The sequence below is a fragment of the Triplophysa rosa genome, linkage group LG5 (assembly GCF_024868665.1).
Source record: "Triplophysa rosa linkage group LG5, Trosa_1v2, whole genome shotgun sequence".
NCBI classification, from domain to species: domain Eukaryota; kingdom Metazoa; phylum Chordata; class Actinopteri; order Cypriniformes; family Nemacheilidae; genus Triplophysa; species Triplophysa rosa.
Genome location: NC_079894.1, coordinates 21,445,258 through 21,468,168, shown reverse-complemented (window position 1 = coordinate 21,468,168; position 22,911 = coordinate 21,445,258). Strand labels below are relative to the sequence as shown.

Below are 22,911 nucleotides of genomic sequence, written 5' to 3'. Positions count from 1 at the left end.
GAGGAAGAAGAATGATTTCCAGCACCACCCTCCTTTTAAAGCGTCCAGTCTGTTATTCTAATTCAATCGGCATTACAGAGTGATCTCCAGCCTCGTCCTCGTCAACACTCTCACCTGTGTTAACCAGAGAATCCCTGACATGATGTCAGCTGGTCTTTTTGTGGCAGGGTTGAAATGGAATGTAGGCCTACATGTTTTTTTGGACTAAGTTCATTTTCATGGCAAAGAGGTACTTCACAGTAAACTTCAATTCATCTGATCACTCTTCATAACATTCTGGAGTATATGCAATTCGCCGTCATAAAAACTAAGGCAGCAGACTTTGTGAAAATTAATATTTGCGTCATTCTCAAAACTTTTGGCACGGCTGTACATTACACAAGAATTCATAACTGCTGTAGAACAAGCATGTGGTCTATACTGTGAATTAGGTCCTTATATCCATTCCATGCGTCAGTCTGTCCAAACCAAACATAGTCGATTCATATGCAAAAAAAAGTTTGATTCAGCTGCATTCATGCATCACTTTAAACAATAGCCATTTTCAAACAGCAGCATTTCAGGTCATATGTCACCAACCTCCAGTCTCTCAAGATAACAGTGACTTAATGTGAAATACTTTTCGGAGAACATGTGCTCCTCTGATCATTAATAAAGTTTTGGAATGCAGATTTCATTAGGAATTGAATTTGATTTGACCTTAAACAGCATACTGTATGAACATGCCTTCACAAATGTCAAGCATCAATAAACTGAGACTGTGATTTGTTTGGACCAAACTGTAAAACATGACCAGATGTAAAGGTACAACATCCCCAATAGTAAGCAAATATAAGAAATGCAGAGATTGAACTGGTTAAAATCCTGTGTACTGCCACTAATGGACCCAGGTTATAAAGCAATAAATACGTCTAAGAAGTCCAGGCAAGACAAATTCAAGGCATCTGAACTTTTGTTACCTGTTTAATTTACTACTCTGACAAACATTTTACAAATGGCGCTAGTGTTTTTTGACCTTGATGATTTTAGTAAGTGTATTTTTTGCCTTTACAAATGGAGTGCTTAAGAGTCTGGTTAAACAGATTTGCAGTTTATTCTTAAACGAGCACATGGACCACGGGTAAAATGGATTAGTTAAACAACTAATCCACTTTTATGTGCCGTTTATTCCCATTAATGAACGCTTTTTGTCTACATTAAAGGTTTGCCACAACAAAAAAGGCATAATAAACTCTTTGATCATTATCCGAAACAGCATTCCTCATACTACATTATGTTGTCATACGATTGTTTATTTTTCAGTGGATTTGGCTGGTCTGAGAGGCTTGGGTAATTCACCAAGATCTTTTCACATTATTGTGAAAGCTTATGCTTTGTAAAAACGTGGCTTTACCAGTTGTTTAAGACTAAACTCTAAAGCACATACTGCATACCGTAATCTCTGAATTCCTCACTGAGAATTTCCACAGAATCTTGGATGATCAACATACACCCTTAGGAATGCATTTCTCCTCAGGCCACAAAAATGAAGTGGGTTGTAGTAACACAAAGCATTACAGACAGATATATTTTGATATGAAATGTTACACAATAGGACAGTTAATATATATGAAAGAAAAACTTTATTGAGGCACTTACAGACAAAATAAAGCAAATATAAACCTATTCATTTTCCTGTTTACATGGTTAAGGTTTATTAACATTATTGTGTACTATCCAAAAAGTTCTTTGGAACCGTAGGTCACAACCGGTCGATGGTTTCACCCACAGGAACACGACTACCAGGATGCATAAAACCTGCTAAACATGACATCATCTCAGAACTCAGAAGATTTTATACCAATAACTTTGCACTATTACCTGAGCAGGAGTTAGTTTGCTCAGTAAGTCTGTAATGACAAATCCACATTTTGTCCCCATGCAACATGAGTAAAAACCACACTAAAGCACTGAGCGAATACAAACATGTTTTTTTTTACAATCGGACGAAAATAATACCAATACAACATTCAACACAGACACACAACTTTTATGTTTGGTTTGAAAGCAAAACCAGCATAGGATACCAGTACAACAGTACATGGGGAAAATAACATTTGAAAAGCTTACGACAGTTCATCAGGTAATAATAATAAAAATCATGTATGTACGTATACAGAAATATTTAAATACGCTATTACTCACACACTTATATTTTTGTCATTCCAGACAGTAAGAGCTGCAGGGCTTTCTTGAACCATTTTAGTCATTGAAACTGATACCAGATGATTCTGATGTCTGTTTTAAGCACGAGTTTGCTGTTATCTTATAGCAAAACATAACAGTTTCTGTTCAGTCTAAGCATCAATCACTCAAGATGGTTCCAACTTTCCGCATTCCGACTCGGTTACAATCTACAACTGCGAGCATCATTCATTCATCAATCACAAAATAACACGCATAACATTTAAGAAAAGATGATCAAAAACAAAAAATGTATTTACACAAAGACAGCATATTACTAATACTAACACGACAAGTGCACGATTGGCGCTCTGATAAAAAAAGATGATCGGAAAGGCACATCGTGGTTGTCACACTAAAAATATTGAGATACTTAAATAAAAATGACACGCAGATGAAAACATGTAAATTCACAGCTGTACGGTTCATCGAGAACCCAAAAGAAGTTTTAGAGATCAAAACTCCCCAAGGCTTACCACCGTTGCTACATTTATAAACAAATGCTGCTTAAAAAACTCCTGCAGCGAGTGTGATGTAGCAATTGTGTTTTTTGTCATTTGGCAAGTTCAAAAGCCTAATAACGTAGAAGGAGACAGCATATTACAATACAAAACCACCACAAATATTACCAGTTTACACAAAACAATAGCAGACTTCCCCACACCAAGAAATCAACCAAAGTCTATATGTAGGATTGATGCTACAAAATAAGCAAAAAGTAACAGTAACATACAAATACAGTAACGTATCTGAGTAAGGCAGACATAAATATGAATAAAAAGAAAATTTGTTTCTAGATTTGAGAGGTAAAACAATACCAAACAAACATGTCGTAAATCACAAAAGAGAAAGTATAACGTGAACAGAAAGTGGGCATTTGTGGAGTCTGTTTCAGGTGATGGCTATCCCAATGACAGCATCTAAATAACCTGATGGCTCCATCAGATATCTGATACAATCTCGGACCTTCCTTAGAAGGAAGGGGATATTTTTACGCATTTCTGTGTTCCAGAGAAACGGCCAATGCCAGGAAACTTGTGTGTCCCTGATAACATATCTTCTTAATAGCTTTGTCATGATTGTGATTAGTAAAATGTAGATGAATATATTTACGTTAATTGTATCTGTGAGAGAAAATTACCAAATAGTGTGATATTCAGCACAAATGTGGATGTGCTTAATTGCCAGAATGAGTTTACACATCCAGCTTGCGTGTGTTTGGGGCTTCTATCAGGGTTTGTGATGCTTCTCGCTGAAACGCTGTATGGTAACACAACCGTGGTAGGTGATGGGGCGCGGCATCGCGGCCACGCCCGTGATGATGCCAGAGGCGGGGTCATAGCACAGGATATTGTCGGAAGCTTCGCCGTTCTCTCCTCGACCACCCAAGATGTAGATTTTCCCATTACAAACGGATATCCCGCAACTCTCCTGAACATAGAAACAAAAATAAACATCATATAAAATGTATGAATTAAACGTTATAAAGCCACAGAAAAAAATAAGAGATCATTCCAAATTTCATTACATTTACATTTATTCAGCATTTCTTTATGTATTGTGGCCAATCCAGTCCAGTGTTTGTTGTATTTAAACAAAATCAAACCTCAGCAGTGACAAAGTCATCCAAAAGCAATGTGAAAGACTGACAGCATGTCAAGACACATGAAAACTGTGATAAAAATCCAGGTTATCTCATTAAAAAATAATTTTTGAACTTTTCCTAAATACATGTACAAATAGTACTGCTATATTGCTTAAAAATGAACATGAACTTGTTTTCTTTACATTATTGGAGAAAAAAGCATATTTTCTGTTATTTTGACCTGTTTTTATTTTCTGTGAATACATGTATAAATAGAAACCACATTTTTATTTGAAATTTGGGAGAAATATTGTTAGTAGTTCACAGATTTAAACAAAATGATAATTTTACCTAAACACATACCTATAAATAGTAAATTCAGAAAAACTGAAAACGATTTTGAAATGGTCTCTTATTTGCCCATGAGGCTATCGGCTCTGACAATTTTAACCCACGATTTAACCCCCCGCAGTACAACCTAGAAGTCCCTAGGGGTCACTTTATTTTCAGCTGTATACCCACTATACTCAAGTAAGAGCTGACCAGTTACCTGTTTGTTAAAGGTGCTGACCACATGCATCCAGTGGTCATGTGAAGGATCGTAGCAGTAGATGGCTTTGGTAAGGCCCCCACAGACGTAGATGAGGTTACTGAGAGACACAGCAGAAATATTGGGTTTGGTGAAGGGAACACATGCCTTCAGCTGCCAGCTGTCAGTCTCTGGGTCATAACACTGGACCTGATAAACACAATGCATAAAGAAACAAATATCGGCTTATTAACAGAATCGGTCTCACAAAAGTCCCAGTGAAATTAAAAATTACAATTCCTATTTTTTCATAAAATATTGTGGCGTTTAATATAAATAGTTCACCCAAAAATGAACATTCTGTCATGAATTACTCACTCTCTAGTTGTTCCAAATCTGTATACATTTCTTTGTTTGGTTGAACACAGAGAAAGATATTTGGACGAATGCTTGTAACCAAACCGTTCTTGGACCCCATTGACTACCATAGTAGAAAAAAAATGACAATTCAAAAGTGCCCCAGAACTGTTTGCTTTCCTACATTCTTCAAAATATCTTCTTTTGTGTTCAACAGAACAAAGAAATGTACAAAGAAATCTTTCCTACTATGGTAGTCAATGGTGGCCAAGAACTGTTTGGTTATAAACACGCTTTCCTGTAGAGTGGTTAGAGCACGGCATACAGATACAGATTTGGAACAACTCGATGGTGAGTAAATGATAACAGAATTGTTATTTTTGGGTGAACTATCCCTTTAAGTTTGACGACTTGGGCGCAGCATCTGTTAACGCCTCCCCTTCAACGGTCAGTCTGCTGCCAGTTCCATTTCAAAATGCAATGGCTGTTTTTATACAGCAAATAAAAAAAATTGCAGTGAAAAAAAAAAAACAAGCTACGCACACTATTTTTCTCATTCGAAAATCCGTTTCACTCAGAAATATGTCAAAATACGAAAGTAAAAACGATCACGACTTCCGGTCCACAGGGATTTTAAAGTGAAGGACCAGAACACCGTTTTAGTGTTAATGTATAAATGGTAGCAAAACAAACATTTACATATATGCATTTGGCAGACGCTTTTATCCAAAGCGACTTACATTGCATTGTAATATACATTTGTTTCTGACTATATGCAATCCCCTGGGATCGAACCCATGATCCTGGCGTTCATGCTCTAACCACTAAGCTACAGTAAAGCAACAAAAACAACAAAAAAAAAGATGGGAAACTGTTGCGTGTGATTGGCTGACTTGGTACATCTGCTGCAATGTCAATATGTCATATGCGCAAAAAATGATAATGTATTACATTAAATAAAACTATCCAACAGTTATTGATTCTTTGCGGTGGTATACCGGAAGTAAAGTTTGGGCCACATAATGTTTGTTTATACGTCTATACATTAAAATGCTTGATGTGAGCCTCAGGCACTCTACAGTAGTACAAAATATAGAGTGAAGAGACAAGTAAAACAGTAATTAGGATGGAATTAGTAATTTAGGATACAGTAGAGTATACAAAAATACATTAACATGTGTGGTATGTGTGCAGTGGTTTCTTTAAAGTGCAGATGCCCATTGTGGAATTTGTGGATGAAACTTAAGTATACATTTGTAAAGCGTGTTTGGAAAGTATGCAGGTAAAGTGCATGTTCTGACTGTAAAGAATGTGTGCAATCACCAGATATAAGCTTTGTTCATATACTAGGAACAGATTTGCTGGGCAATTCGGGAATTTAATGGGAATGTACCAAACTGTGTGACAGGGGCTAAAAAGTAAATGAAGACATTTTGTGTGGTACTTACAATCAAATATCCAAAGAAAACATGAAAAACAAAGAGACAAGACTTGTTACATAGAAGGAGAAATATTCTGAAAATGCCCCTTTTCTGTGAAATTTTCTATGAAACTCTATCAGGTTATTTGATTTTCTGTTCCAGATGGCAAGAATGCAGTAATCTGAGGATTGGAAATCCAACCCGTGTGAGTTGTTATCTGAGACAGCAGTGGTGTCTGACACAACAATAACTTCACCACACAGGCCCACCTGTCCAGCAGGTACAGACCACCTGCATAAACACACACACATGCACTCCCCATCTGCTGTTAACTGCCATTCTGTTCAAAGACATGGCCCAATTTCAGGGTTTAGTACAGGGGGAAATGACAGGTTAGCTGAGATTAGCAGAAACTTCGCTAGTGCTAACAGATGATGTCAACAGTAGCATGCTACCATGGTGCTAAACTAACAACAACTCAGTATGGAGGGTATGCATTGACGTCACTTTCCTATGTGAACACGCTGGGAGATGCTCCCTTGAGTGGTAAAACTAAGGCAAAATGGCTGCATACAATAGGAGGAACAAAAACCGGGACTAAAACACGCAGTTATTTGCTGAAACTACAAGCAGCTGGACTCGACGGTGATCCTTACGACTACCTTATGAATTACTAAGGAATCAGGTGTTCTTAGACACTCAAATGAAGCCTAGTGTATGTGAAAGGTTGTAAACTCTGCTGCTTTGGTTTTGTTCTATTTGCATAATAAAGTTATCGTGTCAAACAGATGACAGATTTTAGGAATGGAGGGATGTGGGTACATTTACCCATTCAAACACAAACAAAAAAGTTTACACCCTCCTTTTAAAAACAAATGTCTTGTTTTGTCTGTGCACACATGCAAAAACATAAAAAAGTGGCGTTATTCCCAGTTGTTGTGTTAAGAATAAACACAGCAGCTTGTTTTTGGTGTCTTTTAATTCTATTCATCAACTAGAATTAATAAACACAAAAATTGTATTTATTCATACTGTCTTGTATTTATGTGTCTCCCTCTCACCTTATTGGAGCAGGTGTTTTCATTTGGCCGTCCTCCAATCACAAAGAGTTTTCCCGCGCAGCTGGTGACCGCCGGTGAGCATACGGCTTCTTTCATAGGGGTGATCTCAGTCCAGCGATTGGAGAAGGAGTCATACACCTCCACGTTACTGAGACAGCACTGCCCATCATAACCTCCAACTGCATATACCTGCAGAATACACATATCCAAAGACCACAGACTTGAAAGGACAGCTCACCCAAAAACAATTCTGTCATCGTTTATTTACACTGTTTATGACTTTCATCTGTGGAACAAAAAATCTCTCAGTGGTTTTGTGTCCATGCAATGGAAGTCAATGCGGGGTCAATGTTTTTTGGTTACCAACACCAATAAATTAAAGAACCTTTGTCTGCTCATTACAATATTTAGTGTAGTAACACGAATATTCAGGACAAAAAAGCAGTTTTAAAAAAGTTTCACTGTATGTGTAGTTCTGGTAACAGATCCACTCCTACACACGCACACATGCACGCGCACGCACTCACACCTGTATCCTCAAACTGACACTACAGAGGAAGTGTTTAGAGGTCACAATAACAATATACTGTCACTAAGCCACATTAAAGCTTGTTCAACAGGAAACCTGTCCAACAGAATACAGAGGCATAAGCCCATACTTCCCTGAGGCCTTAGATCATCTGTTAAATACAGACAGACACAGAGAGTTGACCTCTGACCTGCAGGAGTAAAGGTCAAACTAAGGCTGTGTCTCGATAAGCTCCCTTGCTCCTGAGATCGTGAATCAGTATATCGTGTCCACGGGTCCGGGCACTGGTAAGGACCCTGGCTCCCTTCTCATTGGGACACCGTTCACTTATTTTCCTGTGATGTGACTGCTTAAGCGCGTTGTTATACTTCACAGCTGGTATTCATCAACGACCAGCAAAACTGACACCTCTCTGAATTTATTTTTAAAAAACTGGTTGAAGTACATATGAGAAACACTTATATCGGTGGACAAATTTGGTCGATTATTAAATTTAACTGTTGTGTTGCCTGCCTGTCTAGCAACGTTTGTTTATACATAATGTAAAATAGCGTTCGTCTTTTCAAAAGTTACATCACGTTTCATGAAGTTCATTGAGTTGGCTCCTACGATTTTGATTAAACGACTTCAAAATTTGTCACGTGATTTCTGGTGAGGGAACATAGGAAGCATCGATGCTCCCTGGTTTTTGTGGTGCATTGTGGGAATTTTTAGGGATCGAACGTTTCAGTGCACTGGAAGGATTTTGTGAATGAGACAGCCCTTAAAATGGCTGACCACTTGGTCAGTGCCCTGACTGCTGAACAAGGGAGCTGATCGAGACACAGCCTAAGTGATGGTCTCCAGTCTCATAGTCTGTTCCAACCAGAGCATGGGAGCGAGAGCGTAAATATTCCCCGCAGAGCGCCTGAAGCTTGAATAATAGCGACGGCAACGGCATGCTACAAATGCCTCGTCCATTTGCAGAGGTGCGTGGGCGACCAAGTTTGATACAGGCTCATTTCAGTTAAAAAACATTATAAAATGTATATTTATTTCTCTTAAGAAAACATTGCAGTGTCCACTACCCAATGTAATAGTTGCTTTTCTGAAATAAAACCTGAATAAACCTCAATGTCATATGCGGCCGAGGCCGACAAATGTGATCTCCGGAAGACGCAGCTACTTTGTCCAAGTTTCTAACAGTACATTCTAAAATGCTGTAACGATTGAGGTTTGACGTTTTAAGACCGCATTTCCCCTTGCTTTGGTCTATTTTTCTTTAGAACCTGTTTCTTTTATTAACGGCAGTAATCATTTAGTGCATTTCATCTTTTGTGCGTTTGTTTTTAATGTTGTACTATGGCAGCTATATGTTCACGGAAATAAACTTACGAAAATCAAATGTACTTTATCAGTTATTATACAGTTATTTTAGGCACTCTTTAAATAAAAAGTGACTAAAAATATAGGCTGTAATGTCACAGAATGTCGGACTGAAACATAACTGCTCTTTATCATCCTACTACTTAAACTGAGACATTTATTCAAGAAGTTTATTATAAACTGAAAAAAATGTGGCTTAACAGACACAATTTATGTTGGAGTGGGATCTGAGCGGGATTTAGTTTATCGCTGAGGGTGATCGGAGTGTTTGCTTGCGCAAAGTCATAGAGCGAAATATTGAGCAGAGCGACACTCCGCTTCGCTCACATGCTCTGGTTCCAACTGGCCAGCGTATACTATGCCCTTTGTTATGGCAAAATGCATATTTTAGATTTACTCTCTGATGCTAAAATCTGTCACACATAACATTCAGTTCGCTTAAAGGTCCAGTGTGTAATTTTTTGGAGGATCTATTGACAGAAATGCATTATAATATACATAACTATGTCTTCAGAGGTGTATAAAGACCTTACATAATGAAGCGTTATATTTTTATAACCTTAGAATAAGCTAATTCTATCTGCAGACAGCGCGGGTCCCTTACTTGAAATTAACCATGTTGTTTCTACAATAGCCCTAAACGGACAAACAGTTAAACCAAAAATGAAAACCTGCCACCGTTTACTTCATCATTTTAAACTCATATTACTTTCTATTGTCTTACCACAAAATATGAGGTTGACTGCATTATAGAGCAAAGTAAACATTCTTTGAATAACTCTCTTTTTGTTTCATGGTAGAAAGTCATTAGTCAGACATTTAGAACATGAGCATGGGTAAAATATGGTAAACTACATCATAAAAATAGAAACTTTTTCAAACCCCTCTTTCCAAAGAATTGTAAACATCCTGAAAGGAGGACACAGAGCCTCACACGCAAAGACAGAAGTATAACTGTTTCCAGAGAATCAGGTCTCCAAAGACGTGTGTGCATAGAACGATTTATGTTTCTACCGGTGGGTGCTCAACCCCCCGGACTGACGCCTATGCATGTGCACACAGTAGAAAAAAACATTACATCCAAGCTGGCATAATACGTATCTGTAATAAAAACATATGTCTGACAAACATCCAATATTACAAAAGACTTTCAAATAACATTCACAGAAAAACACTAAATTTCCCAATCATTTCTTGCAATGGGCACCTACAACCAGTTTTAGAGCCATCATACACATGCTTCGAAAAAGAAGTAGAGCATGATTCTGCAAACAAGTTCTGAAAAGTCCAAATAATTCAGTCAAATGTCAACAATCTGATTACTGCTATAAAACTGTGATCATAACAGATCCAAAACATGCCCTGAAAGCCAGATATGATCACATCACAGAAAAACTGCACCATCGATTTGGCATGGCAGAGGAAAAATCTGTGCAATGGCTTGAAAAGTGTTACACATGTACTCATTAGCATATACTTTTATCCAAAGCAACTACAAATGATGTTACAGACTACAATGTTAAGTTTACAGTAGTGTAGCGGCGAGATACTAACCAAGCTATAACTGAAGCAAAATACAAAAAATAAATACTATTACTATTTTTTATTAGTTATAAGTGTAAATGTTAAAAGCCAAGATGCGGATTAGTAACAGACCCAAGAGCATGGCACTCTTAAAAAAAATTATGTTAATAATAAACTTTAAGAAAGTTTGCATGGGTTTGCATTTCCTGAAACACATACAAAGTGCCCCTGAACTGTCTGCTGTCCTACATTCTTCAAAATATCTTCTTTTGAGTTCAATAGAACAAAGAAATTTATAAAGCAATTTTTCCTATTATACAGTAGTAGTCAATGGTGGCCAAGAACTGTTTGGTTACAAGCAAAATATCTTTCTCTGTGTTCATCAGAACAAAGAAATTCATACAGATTTGGAACAACTCGAGGGTTGTAAATGATGACAGAATTTTCATTTTTGGGTGAACTGTTCTTTTACTCTTACCTTCCCCAGAAGGACAGTCATCTTGTGCCTCCAGCGACCCTTGTTCAGAGAAGCCACTTTGATCCAGAGGTTGAGCTGAGAGTTATACATCCACACGTAAGTGGTGTTGATGCGTCCACCTGTAAACAAAAACCACAACAATATTAACGAATGCTTCCTGTAGCTCAACAACACGATTAGGAAGAAATATGTTAACCTCAAGCACAGTCAATCACTTTGGATAAAAGCATCTGCACTAACTGTGCGTTCACACCGCCGCAGTCGAGAGCGTCAAAAATCGCTCTGGCCGCCCTGCCAACAATGCTGTAGGAAGATTTGTGGATGCTCCGGCGCTCTGACGTAGACCAAAGTTTACAGGGCTGCTTTCTCTGGAATCCTCTCAAGCGGTGGACTTATATGTTCCGATTGGTTGCCGCCGAACGGCGTCATAGCTAATTACCATAAAGTTGACCTGATTTCAACTCTCCTCAACGGCCAAGACGCGGCTCACATTGAAAATGAATAACTTCCGGCCACTTTGACGCTCTTGACGGCGGCAGTGTGAACGCACAGTAAGAACAGCATTTAAATAATAGTGACAGACTAACAGAGGTGGGTAGAGTAGCCAAAATCTTTACTCAAGTAAAAGTACAAGTAACTAGAGAAATTGTTACTCAAGTAAAAGTAAAAGTCACTATTTTAAAAATTACTTGAGTAAAAGTAAAAAAGTATGCAATGAAAAAACTACTCAAGTAGCTAGTTACTTAGTTACTTTGTATCTGATTATATAGGCCTACTACATAAAATTAATATTAACGCCAATATTTTAATATTACATTTTGATCAATATTTTTAATTATCATAAGCAGATATCTTTGCAATATACTAGAGAGACTAAAGAATAGACAAACACAGAAGAGACAAGCATTTCTGTAAATTTCATCTAGTCCTGATGTCAATGTAGTTTACACAACTTATTTAGAATAATAGACCATGTCAAACTAAAGCATGAACTAAACTCAGAGCATTTCCTAAGATGATCTAGAACATCTGCAGTGCTCTCTTAAATGAAATACACATTTTTGAACAAAGCTCGTGTTTTCTCGTGTTGTGTCACGTGTGTGTTGTGAAACGCTCTTACTTGTAAACAAACAGTAAACAGTGAACCACACGCCCATCAACAAGTTTTCTTCCTTCTGTTCTTCAAATGTATATTTCTGCAAGCCCACGTCTCTGTGTCTGACAGGTAACGCGCATGTTGCTGTGTCTGACGAACAGGTCGCGCGGGTGCGCGCATATGGCGGGCATTTATCATTGCTGGCAAACAATATGACACATTTGCAGTTTTGATTGTATAGATATAGATTAATATCCACTTCATCCAACGCTCTTTGTGTTCTGCGTGTTCTTAAGTTTCGCGCTACGAGGAGTGAGTAATCCTGCTTCAGATGATTCAGATCGTGCTGCGAACTGAACAAATCATTTGAACTGATTCATTAGCCTATTCAAATGGTTTTGCCCATTGTTCAATTAATGCTTTCAAAAGAATCGACTCAAAAGAATCGATCACTCGGGAATGCCCGTAAAAAGAGACGACAACCTTGAAATTAACAACGCATTTTAAAATGCATATTTTAAAATGAAGGAACGAAGGAACGTCACGCAATGTAAGTTATGTAACGAAGTAAAAGTACAGATTTTCTATTAGAAATTTACTCAAGTAAGAGTAAAAGTACACACTTTTAATTTTACTTAAAAAGTACATATTCTCCAAAATGTTACTCAAGTAAATGTAACGAAGTAAATGTAGCGCGTTACTACCCACCTCTGCAGACTAATATTCAAACACCTCGAAAATATCACCCCATGGGGTTTCTTAAAATTATCTCAAACATTTAGTTAAATAAATGCTTATTATAACTACAGCATTTATGTCCTACTTGTGATAATTGTGTTGTGTGTATATAAAGTGGACATTTCAATTGTTCAAACAAGTGACGTTAGATACTCTATTATTTTAAATTATTTGGGCAGATGGACATTTGGGTAATATATCATGAACAACAATTATTATGTCAATGTGATAGTTCACCCAAAAATCTAAATCTGTCATCATTTAAAAGAAGATATTTTGAAGAATGTTGTTAACCGGCACCCATTCACTTGCATTGTTTTGTGTCCATACAATAGAAGTGAATGGGGGCCAGTGCTGTTCGTTTACCAACTTTCTTCAAAATATCCTCTTTTGTGCTCTGCGGAAGAAAGAAAGTCATAAAAGTTAGAAACACCCAAGAGGGCGTGTAAATTCTGTAATAACAGAATTTTCGTTTTTGGGTAAACTATCACCTTAATGCGAAAACCAATGAGTGACAACTTACATTCACTAAAATGATCCTGGGACCAATAGGTTAAAGGCAATTGCAATAATGGCTTACAATGGGAACATCTCAGAAACATACAACTGTATACTGATCCACTTTAATTTATCCGGAGGTGCTCGTTTTATAATACAGCATTGAAACTTAAAGCCAAAATGGTTATTTGTTCCCAAGTCTGTTATTAAACAAAGTCAAACCACAGTGCTTTTAGAGTCACAGCTGTGGCTCCTTCTGAGCCAAACCTTACATTATTTGTTGTCTGTCATGTTTAGCTTGATCTGCTGTGAGAGGGTCTATTCTCTCCATCTTCACATCCACCCGGCTAGCCATCAGTCTCTCTCTCCCACACGCGTGACTAACACCTGGCACTTTAAATTGCTTTAAATGCAGATAATGAAGGTGTCAGAACCACTCAAATAGCTCGAGACACTTCTTCCCTCGTACAGCCCCCTACTGCACTGCACGTGACCCGGTTAAACACGCTCTACCGTTGAGATTTGACCAAATAGGGAAGTTCAAAGAGGAAAAAGCAAAGGTAGAAAGGAAAAAAGACGTAGGTTTATGAGGAAGGAGAAGCTCAGCAACGGCTCTGTAAACAAAACCTCTGTTGAATGGTTGAGGGTACGTGCATGTTTTGTCCTTTAATCTTGAGTAAACACAATAAAGCCTTACTTCAGGGCTTTATAAAGCCAGACTTACTGGTCTGCCTGACTAAGCGTCTTTGTCTCTGTCAAAGAGTCGGGTCTTTGCGACATTCATTCAGAATGAAGACCAGACAAACAAGCATTAAAGAGCCGACACTTACAGTACGTGCTGTCAATGAACCGGTTTAAAACACTTTCTTGACCAGATATAAAGCGTACAAGTGAACAGTTAACCTCATGAATCTCATATGACCTGGAAGAGGCTTTTCTCAATTGCGCTGCATGTTTTGAGGAACAAGGGTGATTTATCACTAACATGCAATAAACAATAAATACAATAAAGAAGAATTGTTGGAAAATATATTCATATATCACAACCCTAAAATGACAATTCTTAATATCTTTCAAAAATCACTAAGAACTGGATTAAACTACATAACTTCTAAAGGCATCACCTACTTGTCAACTTTATAAATGGCTACACATATGGCACCAAAGGACTTCAGCTTGTGATGTAATTTATGTCTAGCAACACCCCTGCACATTAGCCACAGAAATGAGCGACTGCGAACAGGAAACGTCAGATTACTGGATGTTCGTTCAAAATGTCAGGTTGTTATACATCGGGCCTCCCGGTCACGCCTCATATCGGGGGCGGACGGAATGATTAATGGGTTCTCTGACAGTGAGACGTTTTAAGCAGCACACCACAAGCCTGCATATCTAGTGGTGACTTAAATTGAACATGAGGAAATGCAGAACAATTACAACTTTCGTCACATTCAGGCATTGGAATGAAGTTTGAACCGCCTAAACTGAGCACGGTGACAGTACTTGAATAACTCAATGGTGATGTCACAAATGAGGGTATGAAATCTGAATGAAGGTAAAGATTATTTTGCAAGTCAAGCAGTGTGCCTGTAAACATCCAGAGAGGACGACACAGTCCCTGCGTTCCAACTGGAATATATCGCCCTTCGGAGTGACAACAATCATGGCCGCCATACTGAAGGGTCGTTCCAAACCGAAGTGCTCATAACTGGCCACTTCAAAGGGCCCTTCAGAATGAAGGATTTCGAAGGGTACAACTGATGGTCACTTCGGGCTCCCATGATTCTTTGCGTGGCCTCCTTATGGGCGCGGGATGATGACGCAGAAGGGCACTTATCTAATTACAAGATATAAGATATTTCACTGTTTGAATAGATTTGAATCTTTAACATGGCATTACTCATTCAATATTAAAGATATTAAGGTTATATTTACAGAATGCTCTTTACATTATGATTTTATGTAGAAATCAGTAAATCACAAAATAAAGGCAGGGTCACATATATTTCCATAAATAACTCCATAAAACACTTTGGAATAAAACATTGCGAGTTATGTTGTGACTAAAAAATCCAAAATAAATCAAAACTGTTATATTTTACCATCTTCAATATAGTCACCTGGATGGCAGAAATGTTCTTCTGGCATTTTTTCAGCCAGCTTCTTGAGGTCTTGCCCTAAACAATACTGAAGGACTTCATCTATACTGGACTGTGCTTTCTTCAGCCATCCATTTCAAAACATTTGATCAAATAAAATGTTAGTTTTCTAATGATAGAAACTAATAAACTAACTTCAGCCATTAAAGCATACGCTTCGAAGGTCAAGAGAAACATTTCACTCAAGTGACACCAATTTTTATCCATCAACTGTGATTTTATCCTGCCCTGAAATACTGTCCTATATGACTAAACAAAAAATGATCTGACTGGCTGTGATTTTGTTGCTTTTTTCTGTTTAATGCTGAAAATTTGGTAAAACATTTCCAGAGAGATCATGATCTAGCAGGCTGGCCACCTCTCAGCTGAGACTTCAGTTTTTCCAAGAATTCCATGAGTAATGTTTATCAAAGACAGCTTAACCAGGATATGGCTTACAACGGAGAGGAGACAGATTTAGTAAGAGGCCTCTGAACCCAAAGCTGGAGGCCATCCAGCTGCACGTGCACACAACTACAATGAAAAGCTAGTGTTTATGTGCGTGTGTGAGAGAGAGAGAGAGAGAGAGAGAGAGAGAGAGAGAGAGAGAGAGAGAGAGAGAGAGAGAGAGAGAGAGAGAGAGAGAGAGAGAAGCGGGGGGGAAGGTACGGGGGGCTTGGGACATAACAACAACACTCTATTCAGGGAAAACAAACACACGCTACTACATGTTTTCAAAGCATAAAACAAAGGCTGACAAAAACACACATGACCTAAAAAAGTTTAGCTCAAATTTCAATGCATAAAATCTTTGTGATCATTCAGTAAACCGCTGCATCTAAAGACAGTCCAGCATGAACGTGATCTGGATCACCGGCGACCTTTGGGCCCGGAATGACATCATGCAATAACATCAGCGAACTTTACAGCCAAACACTTTACTGTGACCAATCCTGGAACAGTACTAAAGCTGGTCTGGCACAGATACACCCTTAAGCACATCCCTCGTGATGATTCCAGTTTAAATGTCCCAATCTCTCGGCCAATGGAACGCTACGCTGTGCCAATGAGAACCCTCCCTTGGCACACTGGTTGGTCACAGAGGCAGATGTTGTTTCCTATTTTCCTCAAACCATAAGCAGCTGTTCCAGAGATTTCCTCACGAACAAGACATTTTTTAAAGCCCACCGCTGAGAAGATTCATTTATAAAAGTCATCCACACATTAACAGAACGTTGTTTAGCTAAAGCTCAGCTGAAACATTTTAAAATGACATGAGATCAGTAACAGCAGTTATTTGAGAAAGAAAAACCCTGCATGGTTCTTTTCAGGGGGACATAGAAAGGTGTTTTTATAAACCTTTTTAGGTGGTAGACGTAAAAACAGGCAAAAATAACACTATAAAATTCAAAAAGATGAAATTGTTGACACATATTTCATCACTCCCGTGTGGGTGACTCGTAGATAAAAGATTTAATTTACGTCCTAATGCAAGTTTCTTCTTTCACAGCTTCCACAACCCTGTGCCATCACAGCTCAAAAGTGGATTCAGCGTGTGCTCAGGTTCCACAAAACCAGCTTCAAAACTCAGTCACTGTAACCAAGTACAGGACACACCAGTTCCGAAAGTACAGAAAATACCTCCCTGTTCAAACCAGGCATGACATTACGTGTTTTCAGCATGACTTGGGAGTATTATTATGAGAAGACACGTGGATAAGACTCATTGAGGCATGAGAGGGTCTCACCTGACACAAGAATGTCATTACGGAGGGCGCAGACTGCATACTCAGATTTAGTGTACTCTGGGTGCTTTGCAAGAGACGTCCACTCTCCAGTCACTGGGTCGTAGCACTCTGTGTAGGGCAGATTGAACCCACCCACCCGCTCACAGCCCCCCACCACCACGATGACCTCAGAGAATCCTGTCGACCTGCAGAAAACATGAGAGCGAGTTAAACAACATCATTGGGCTATCATGAGGATTCATGGGAGAATTAATATGAAATCTAAACCAGACTGTAAATCTGTATGAGACATAGTTAACGTAAACTACAACTTTACTGAGTTTCCTTATGTATACATTTTGAATAATCCATATATCCATTCAATGCAACAATGCAAAACCAAACTTTGGTTTGAAGTCATGGAATTTTTCTAAATTACTTCAAAGTTATGTTTTATATCATATAATATATAATGTATATATGCACATACATATATTACATAACTTTGGTTATAAATATAATTTAACAGTTCACATAGATTGTACAAACGTATTTCATTTTGTATATATCAAATTATTTAGCAAGTTATTGCATTTCACATTTATCTGCAACCCCACAATGAACCGACCTTTTGACCGAGACAAAGTGACACCACAGCCGCTCTGAACAACGACAACACTGTTGTGATGTCAAAATCCTGCATACTTCCTTTGAGCGATAATACCCGAGAAACGTTTGCGTGCATGTGTGGTTGGTTTTTGCCTGAAAAAGGTGTGTTTATAAAACCGTAAATCATTTTGAAATACGATGTCTAATCAAGGCACACAAATGACCACACTTTCACCCCTCCAATGAAAGCAGCACAGATACAGACTTCAAGATACAGATAAAACCCCACACACAGATACTGCTCCTTAGTACAGATACAGACTCCATATTAAAATAATATTTTTAAGTACTGATAATGACTCCAAATACAGATATAGACTGCATATTGAGATACCGCTTCCAACTATAGATAACACCTCCAAATCCATCCGGCCCCTACAAAAGTGCGACCTTAAAATAAAGTTACTTCCTCCAAATACACACATTGCCATAAATAGATAGGACATTTAAAAAAGATATGTGCCCACAAAATGTTTGTTTTAAGGTCTCTCTTTCGAAAAGTACAATTGGTAAAGGACATGCAAGGACTGCTGCTATTGGGGGTAGGGGTCTTTTGGTCTTTTCGATCCTAAGCGTCACGATTTTATAAAAATAAAATTCCCAAATAGATATTTATTTTTGATGTATTTGACAGTTTATGTGCAATAAGATGCAGAATAGAAGTTTTAGTACTTATGGAGAGTTAGCTTAGGACTAACTCTCTACAGTACTAATAAGAGCAACGGTCAAGTAATGGATTTTAAACAGTCAAGGCTGATCTTATTTTCTCTAAATCCAGAAAACGTATAAAATCACACACCTTCGACTCAAGTATAGTGGACATCGTATCCTTGCCTGAGTGCATTTTCAGTACAAAAACAACTTTGATGAGTCAATATCAGTGTATTTAGCACAATTTAATAATGTTTCAAAACTCAACGTTGCATGTAGTATTCAAGGACTGTGCTTCGTTTCATCTCCACAGAAACATAAGTCACACATGAGAAACTGTTTCACACTGACTCACTTACAAAACAAGGCTTGTTACTGTACATCATCTTTTTAAGAAAATTGTGAATACAGAAATAGGAAAAGAATGGAACTATAAAATTTGACTTTTAATATAAAACTAAATTTTGAAATATCTGCTCTATCATGACAAGAAACAAAGTTGCTTTAATGCTGCGTTAAATTGACACAGAATCAAGGAAGCATATAAATTTCTTTGTTCTGATGAACACAAAGAAAGATATTTGGAAGAATGCTTATAACCAAACAGCTTTTGGTCCCCATTGACTCCCATAGTAGAAAAATTAACTAGATATTTTGAAGAATGTAGGACAGCAAACACTTCTAGGGCACTTTTACTACTATTGTCATTTATCCTACTATGGTAGTCAATGGGGTCCAAGAACTGTTTGGTTACAAGCATTCGTCCAAATATCTTTCTCTGTGTTCAACCAAACAGAAATGTATACAGGTTTGGAACAACTAGAGAGTGAGTAATTCATGACAGAATTTCAATTTTTGGGTGAACTTTCCCTTGAATTCAGCCGGGTAAAGATGCCTCTATTGTTCAATCTTACCTGCGGGGTCTGGTACGTGGTGACATCATCTCATTGCCAAGCACATGGTACCGACGTGCCTCATGCAGCAGCTGGTAACATTCTGGAGCATTCTGGATCAGCTGATCACCTTCCACCTGCGGCAGAGAAATATTTTGTTTCTTTCATCAACGCCTTATCGGTTTAACTCCTTTACCTTCCTGTAGATGTACACTTCAAACGCACCTGATCAAATCTTTTCAAATGAACCCAAATATCTTGATTAGCTGGTTCAGGTGTGTTTGATCAGGAACTCAATTACTTCATGATGTAGATTGCATTAATCATTCCTGCTCAAATTTCTTTTAACAGTGCCACTTACCGTCTGGACAAAGTAGTTTGGGTGCAGGAGAGGCAGTCGGACATGTTGCAGCAGGTCTTTTAGCACCGGCCGGCGGTACTCTACACTGTGGTAGACCCAACGCATCACGGCTTCGAACACAAACTCCTCCCTTCCAACAGACAGCTCGTCGCTACCTAAATATTCCTCCAGTTCATCCTTGCGCAGGTCCAGAAACTCTTCATGCTGTGCCACCTCTGGGAAACTCTGCAGGGCGAAGCCACGGCAACGACTGGCCAGCTGTTTGAGAGAATGAGCATCTGCGAAGCGATGGATACCAAGGCAGTTGCACGGGTCCAGCTGCTCCTCCAGAAATTTGGCGCATGCGTCCCGCAGAGTGACGATATGGAAGAGGCTGGAGGTCTCGAAGAGGAACTGGACGTTGTGCGTGGTGATGCAAGCACGGCCTGTGTAAACGTACTGCAGGAACGTGTCCATGGCGTCCGCCTGGATGCCGTTGATCTCCACCAGCATCTCTTGGCTCTCCCGATGGTCATTACAGAACATGGCACGGAAGTAGCTGCTGCATGCCGACAGCACGGCGCGGTGACAGGGAAACTCACGACCCTGGACGCTGATGATCACATCCGTGAAGAGACGACTGTCTCGGAACTCATTGAAGACCTGGAGGACGGTCTCGGCGTGAGAAGACCCAGAAGAGAAGTTGTAAACCTCGTTTAGGTTCTTGGAGTCCATCTCAAAAACTTTACGCTTGATTGCCGGAGATTCTGGTACACCACAGGAGTTCTCATGATTAAGACGGCGACCCAGAATGAGCACCATGACTTTATCTGATTAGCGATCACGATCTATGGCTGTAGGAAACCGGTCAACTACCATCAACACCTGTTAAAGGGACAGCGTTTACACAAATTATACACCAGAGAAATTCAGTCCTACTAGTAGAGGTCCACCAACTTAAGTTTAGTTTAAAGTCCTTCCATGTAAACATTTACAGACTATTAAACACGAGAAAAAAAAACGTTTTACACTCTTTCATAATCATAACTGAGATGTTTTAGAAAGATATTCAGAGAAAGAAGCGTTATCTACAGCCAGGACAAGCACAAGGATGTGAACATACACATACTTCTATCTTGTTAGTTATTCTGGTAATTTCTCACGAAATTATAATAGAATGAATCAATTCTAATCTGTCACGAGGGTCACGATAACTCAATAAATACAAACACGTGTTTTAGGCTAAAAGGCAAACTATTGCACAATCATCAGAGAAAAGATGAGGTATTGAGAAGGTTACTGGATCACACAGAAAACATCAACACATATGACCTCAGGGTAATAACAAAAGTACAGATATAGAAGGAACACCGATTCTTAGGATATAGTGAGTTGTGCAATCGTTTCTTAAAGTCACTCCAGTTTGTTTTGTTGTGGAAGAACATGAACGGTTGGTCAATGTTTCCTCCAAAGCTGAAACTGTTTAAAAAGCAAAAAATGCCCCACGCGGACTGAAATTATGAGGTCACAGAAGTGAATGCAACTGTGTGTAATTGTCGTAAAAATAATCTCTAGGACATGTTTATTTGTTTACAGAGACTAAGCTGCAGCAGATTCTGAAAAGATGCACATGCTGTGGCACTTTCATATGCCTACATAGAAATTATGTACTGTACATGCCTGATGTATTCGAGGTATTTCCAGACTGATCTACATCTCTGAGTTCTTAAAACAGTGAGAGGTATATACCCAAAACAACACATACAACATTTATAAGATGTTTCTCAATATATTAACTGATATTCGGTATATAACTAAAATCAATTTAAAAATCCCAGATTGACTCCACATGAAAATCAGATGTGAAATCAGAAATCATATCCCCCATATGTTGTAGAAGTTCTTGTTCATACAAACTCCTGTTTATATCTGACTTCATTATTGCAGTTAATGACAAAGAATGTTTAACACATCAAAGCAATACATTTTAATAAGATGTTTTCTCTTTTTTTTAGGGGAAGCATAAAATGTGCTATTTGGATTCTAATATTAATATATCTGTCTGTCTGATGCACTGAAGTGGACAGCTATCAAAATATATATTTTTTTACATTTGGATGGATTTTGATGGCATAGATGTACATCAGCCACTACATGGACACCAGTGCATCATCCTATTTGTCACCTCTTCAGATATAGAAAATAAAAATGGAAAAGTAAAAAAATAGTGTGTAAAAAAAGTTCAAATCTTATTCCTAAAAGCACTAAAACGTAAAAGTAACCATGAATAGACAGGCAGATATAAATGTATATAGATATACAGTACACAAGAATTGATGGATAGACCGAAATTCTAGTCAATTAACCGCAGCTCGCCATAAGCAGGACGCATAGGCTACCAAACATATTTTACACACATGAAGTAACGTTACAGTACACAGATACGCATTGTTTCCAGTATCGCATTACAAGTGCCGACCTCGATTATTTAAGCTATTCGTTAAAAAAAGTAAAACAGACATTTCTTACCTTATACCCAGGAGGCCAACTTTCTGGAAAACATCAAGAACAACTGCCAAAATTAAATATTCTCAAAACTGTATGTCAAAGATACAATCCTTTGTTACTAAAAAGAGATCCATACGACTGTAAAGTTTTCTTTGTGAACATCCGTCTCATAGTCACTCGCTGCGTGTTTTGGCACAAAGATCGCATACACAGCTTTTGTGTGCCATTCCCCGAACGCTTCTCTACTGACAGCTGCTCACCACAGTGCTCATGGGATCTGTAGTTCTATCAACCTGTAATCACATGCCATTAAACTAATCAACAACATCATATCCCATAGTCCATAGCGTCACAGTTTCCATGTGGCTGTCCGTTGTTTGCAAACAAAACCCCCAAAAGCCGAGAAATGAGTCCGATTATGAAAGTTGTGTAATGTTGTTTTTACGTTTGTAGAACACGTTTAATAGCCATTTAAACTATAACATGATCGGAATATGAATGTTGTCTTACAATAAAATAAAAGTAGACTGAAAGTTACAATAAAGGCAATAAATTCCTTGTATTATTTAACTATTTTTGTC

At 38.3% G+C, this 22,911-nt stretch overlaps 1 protein-coding gene across 1 annotated transcript; it reads right to left on the bottom strand.

The window, feature by feature from the left end:
- Positions 1–1,603: 1,603 nt before the first annotated feature.
- On the bottom strand, positions 1,604–22,584 carry klhl24a (kelch-like family member 24a). Its single transcript, XM_057335053.1, has 8 exons — positions 22,352–22,584; positions 19,844–20,707; positions 19,504–19,619; positions 17,291–17,475; positions 11,073–11,191; positions 7,177–7,365; positions 4,359–4,547; positions 1,604–3,654 (listed from the first exon to the last, which is right to left on the bottom strand). The coding sequence occupies exons 2-8, from the start codon at positions 20,642–20,644 to the stop codon at positions 3,454–3,456; spliced, it is 1,800 nt and encodes a 599-aa protein (XP_057191036.1). The 5' UTR covers positions 20,645–20,707; positions 22,352–22,584; the 3' UTR covers positions 1,604–3,453.
- Positions 22,585–22,911: the final 327 nt, after the last annotated feature.

Bases quoted from the DNA above. Each gene is read 5' to 3' on its own strand.
- klhl24a (XM_057335053.1), bottom strand. From the start codon at position 20,644: ATGGTGCTCATTCTGGGTCGCCGTCTTAATCATGAGAACTCCTGTGGT. The intron at 4,548-7,176 runs GTGAGAGGGAGA...TGTGTTTATCAG, and splicing joins AAAACACCTGCTCCAATAAG to GTCCAGTGTTATGACCCAGA. The intron at 3,655-4,358 runs GTAACTGGTCAG...TTCTATGTTCAG, and splicing joins TCAGCACCTTTAACAAACAG to GAGAGTTGCGGGATATCCGT.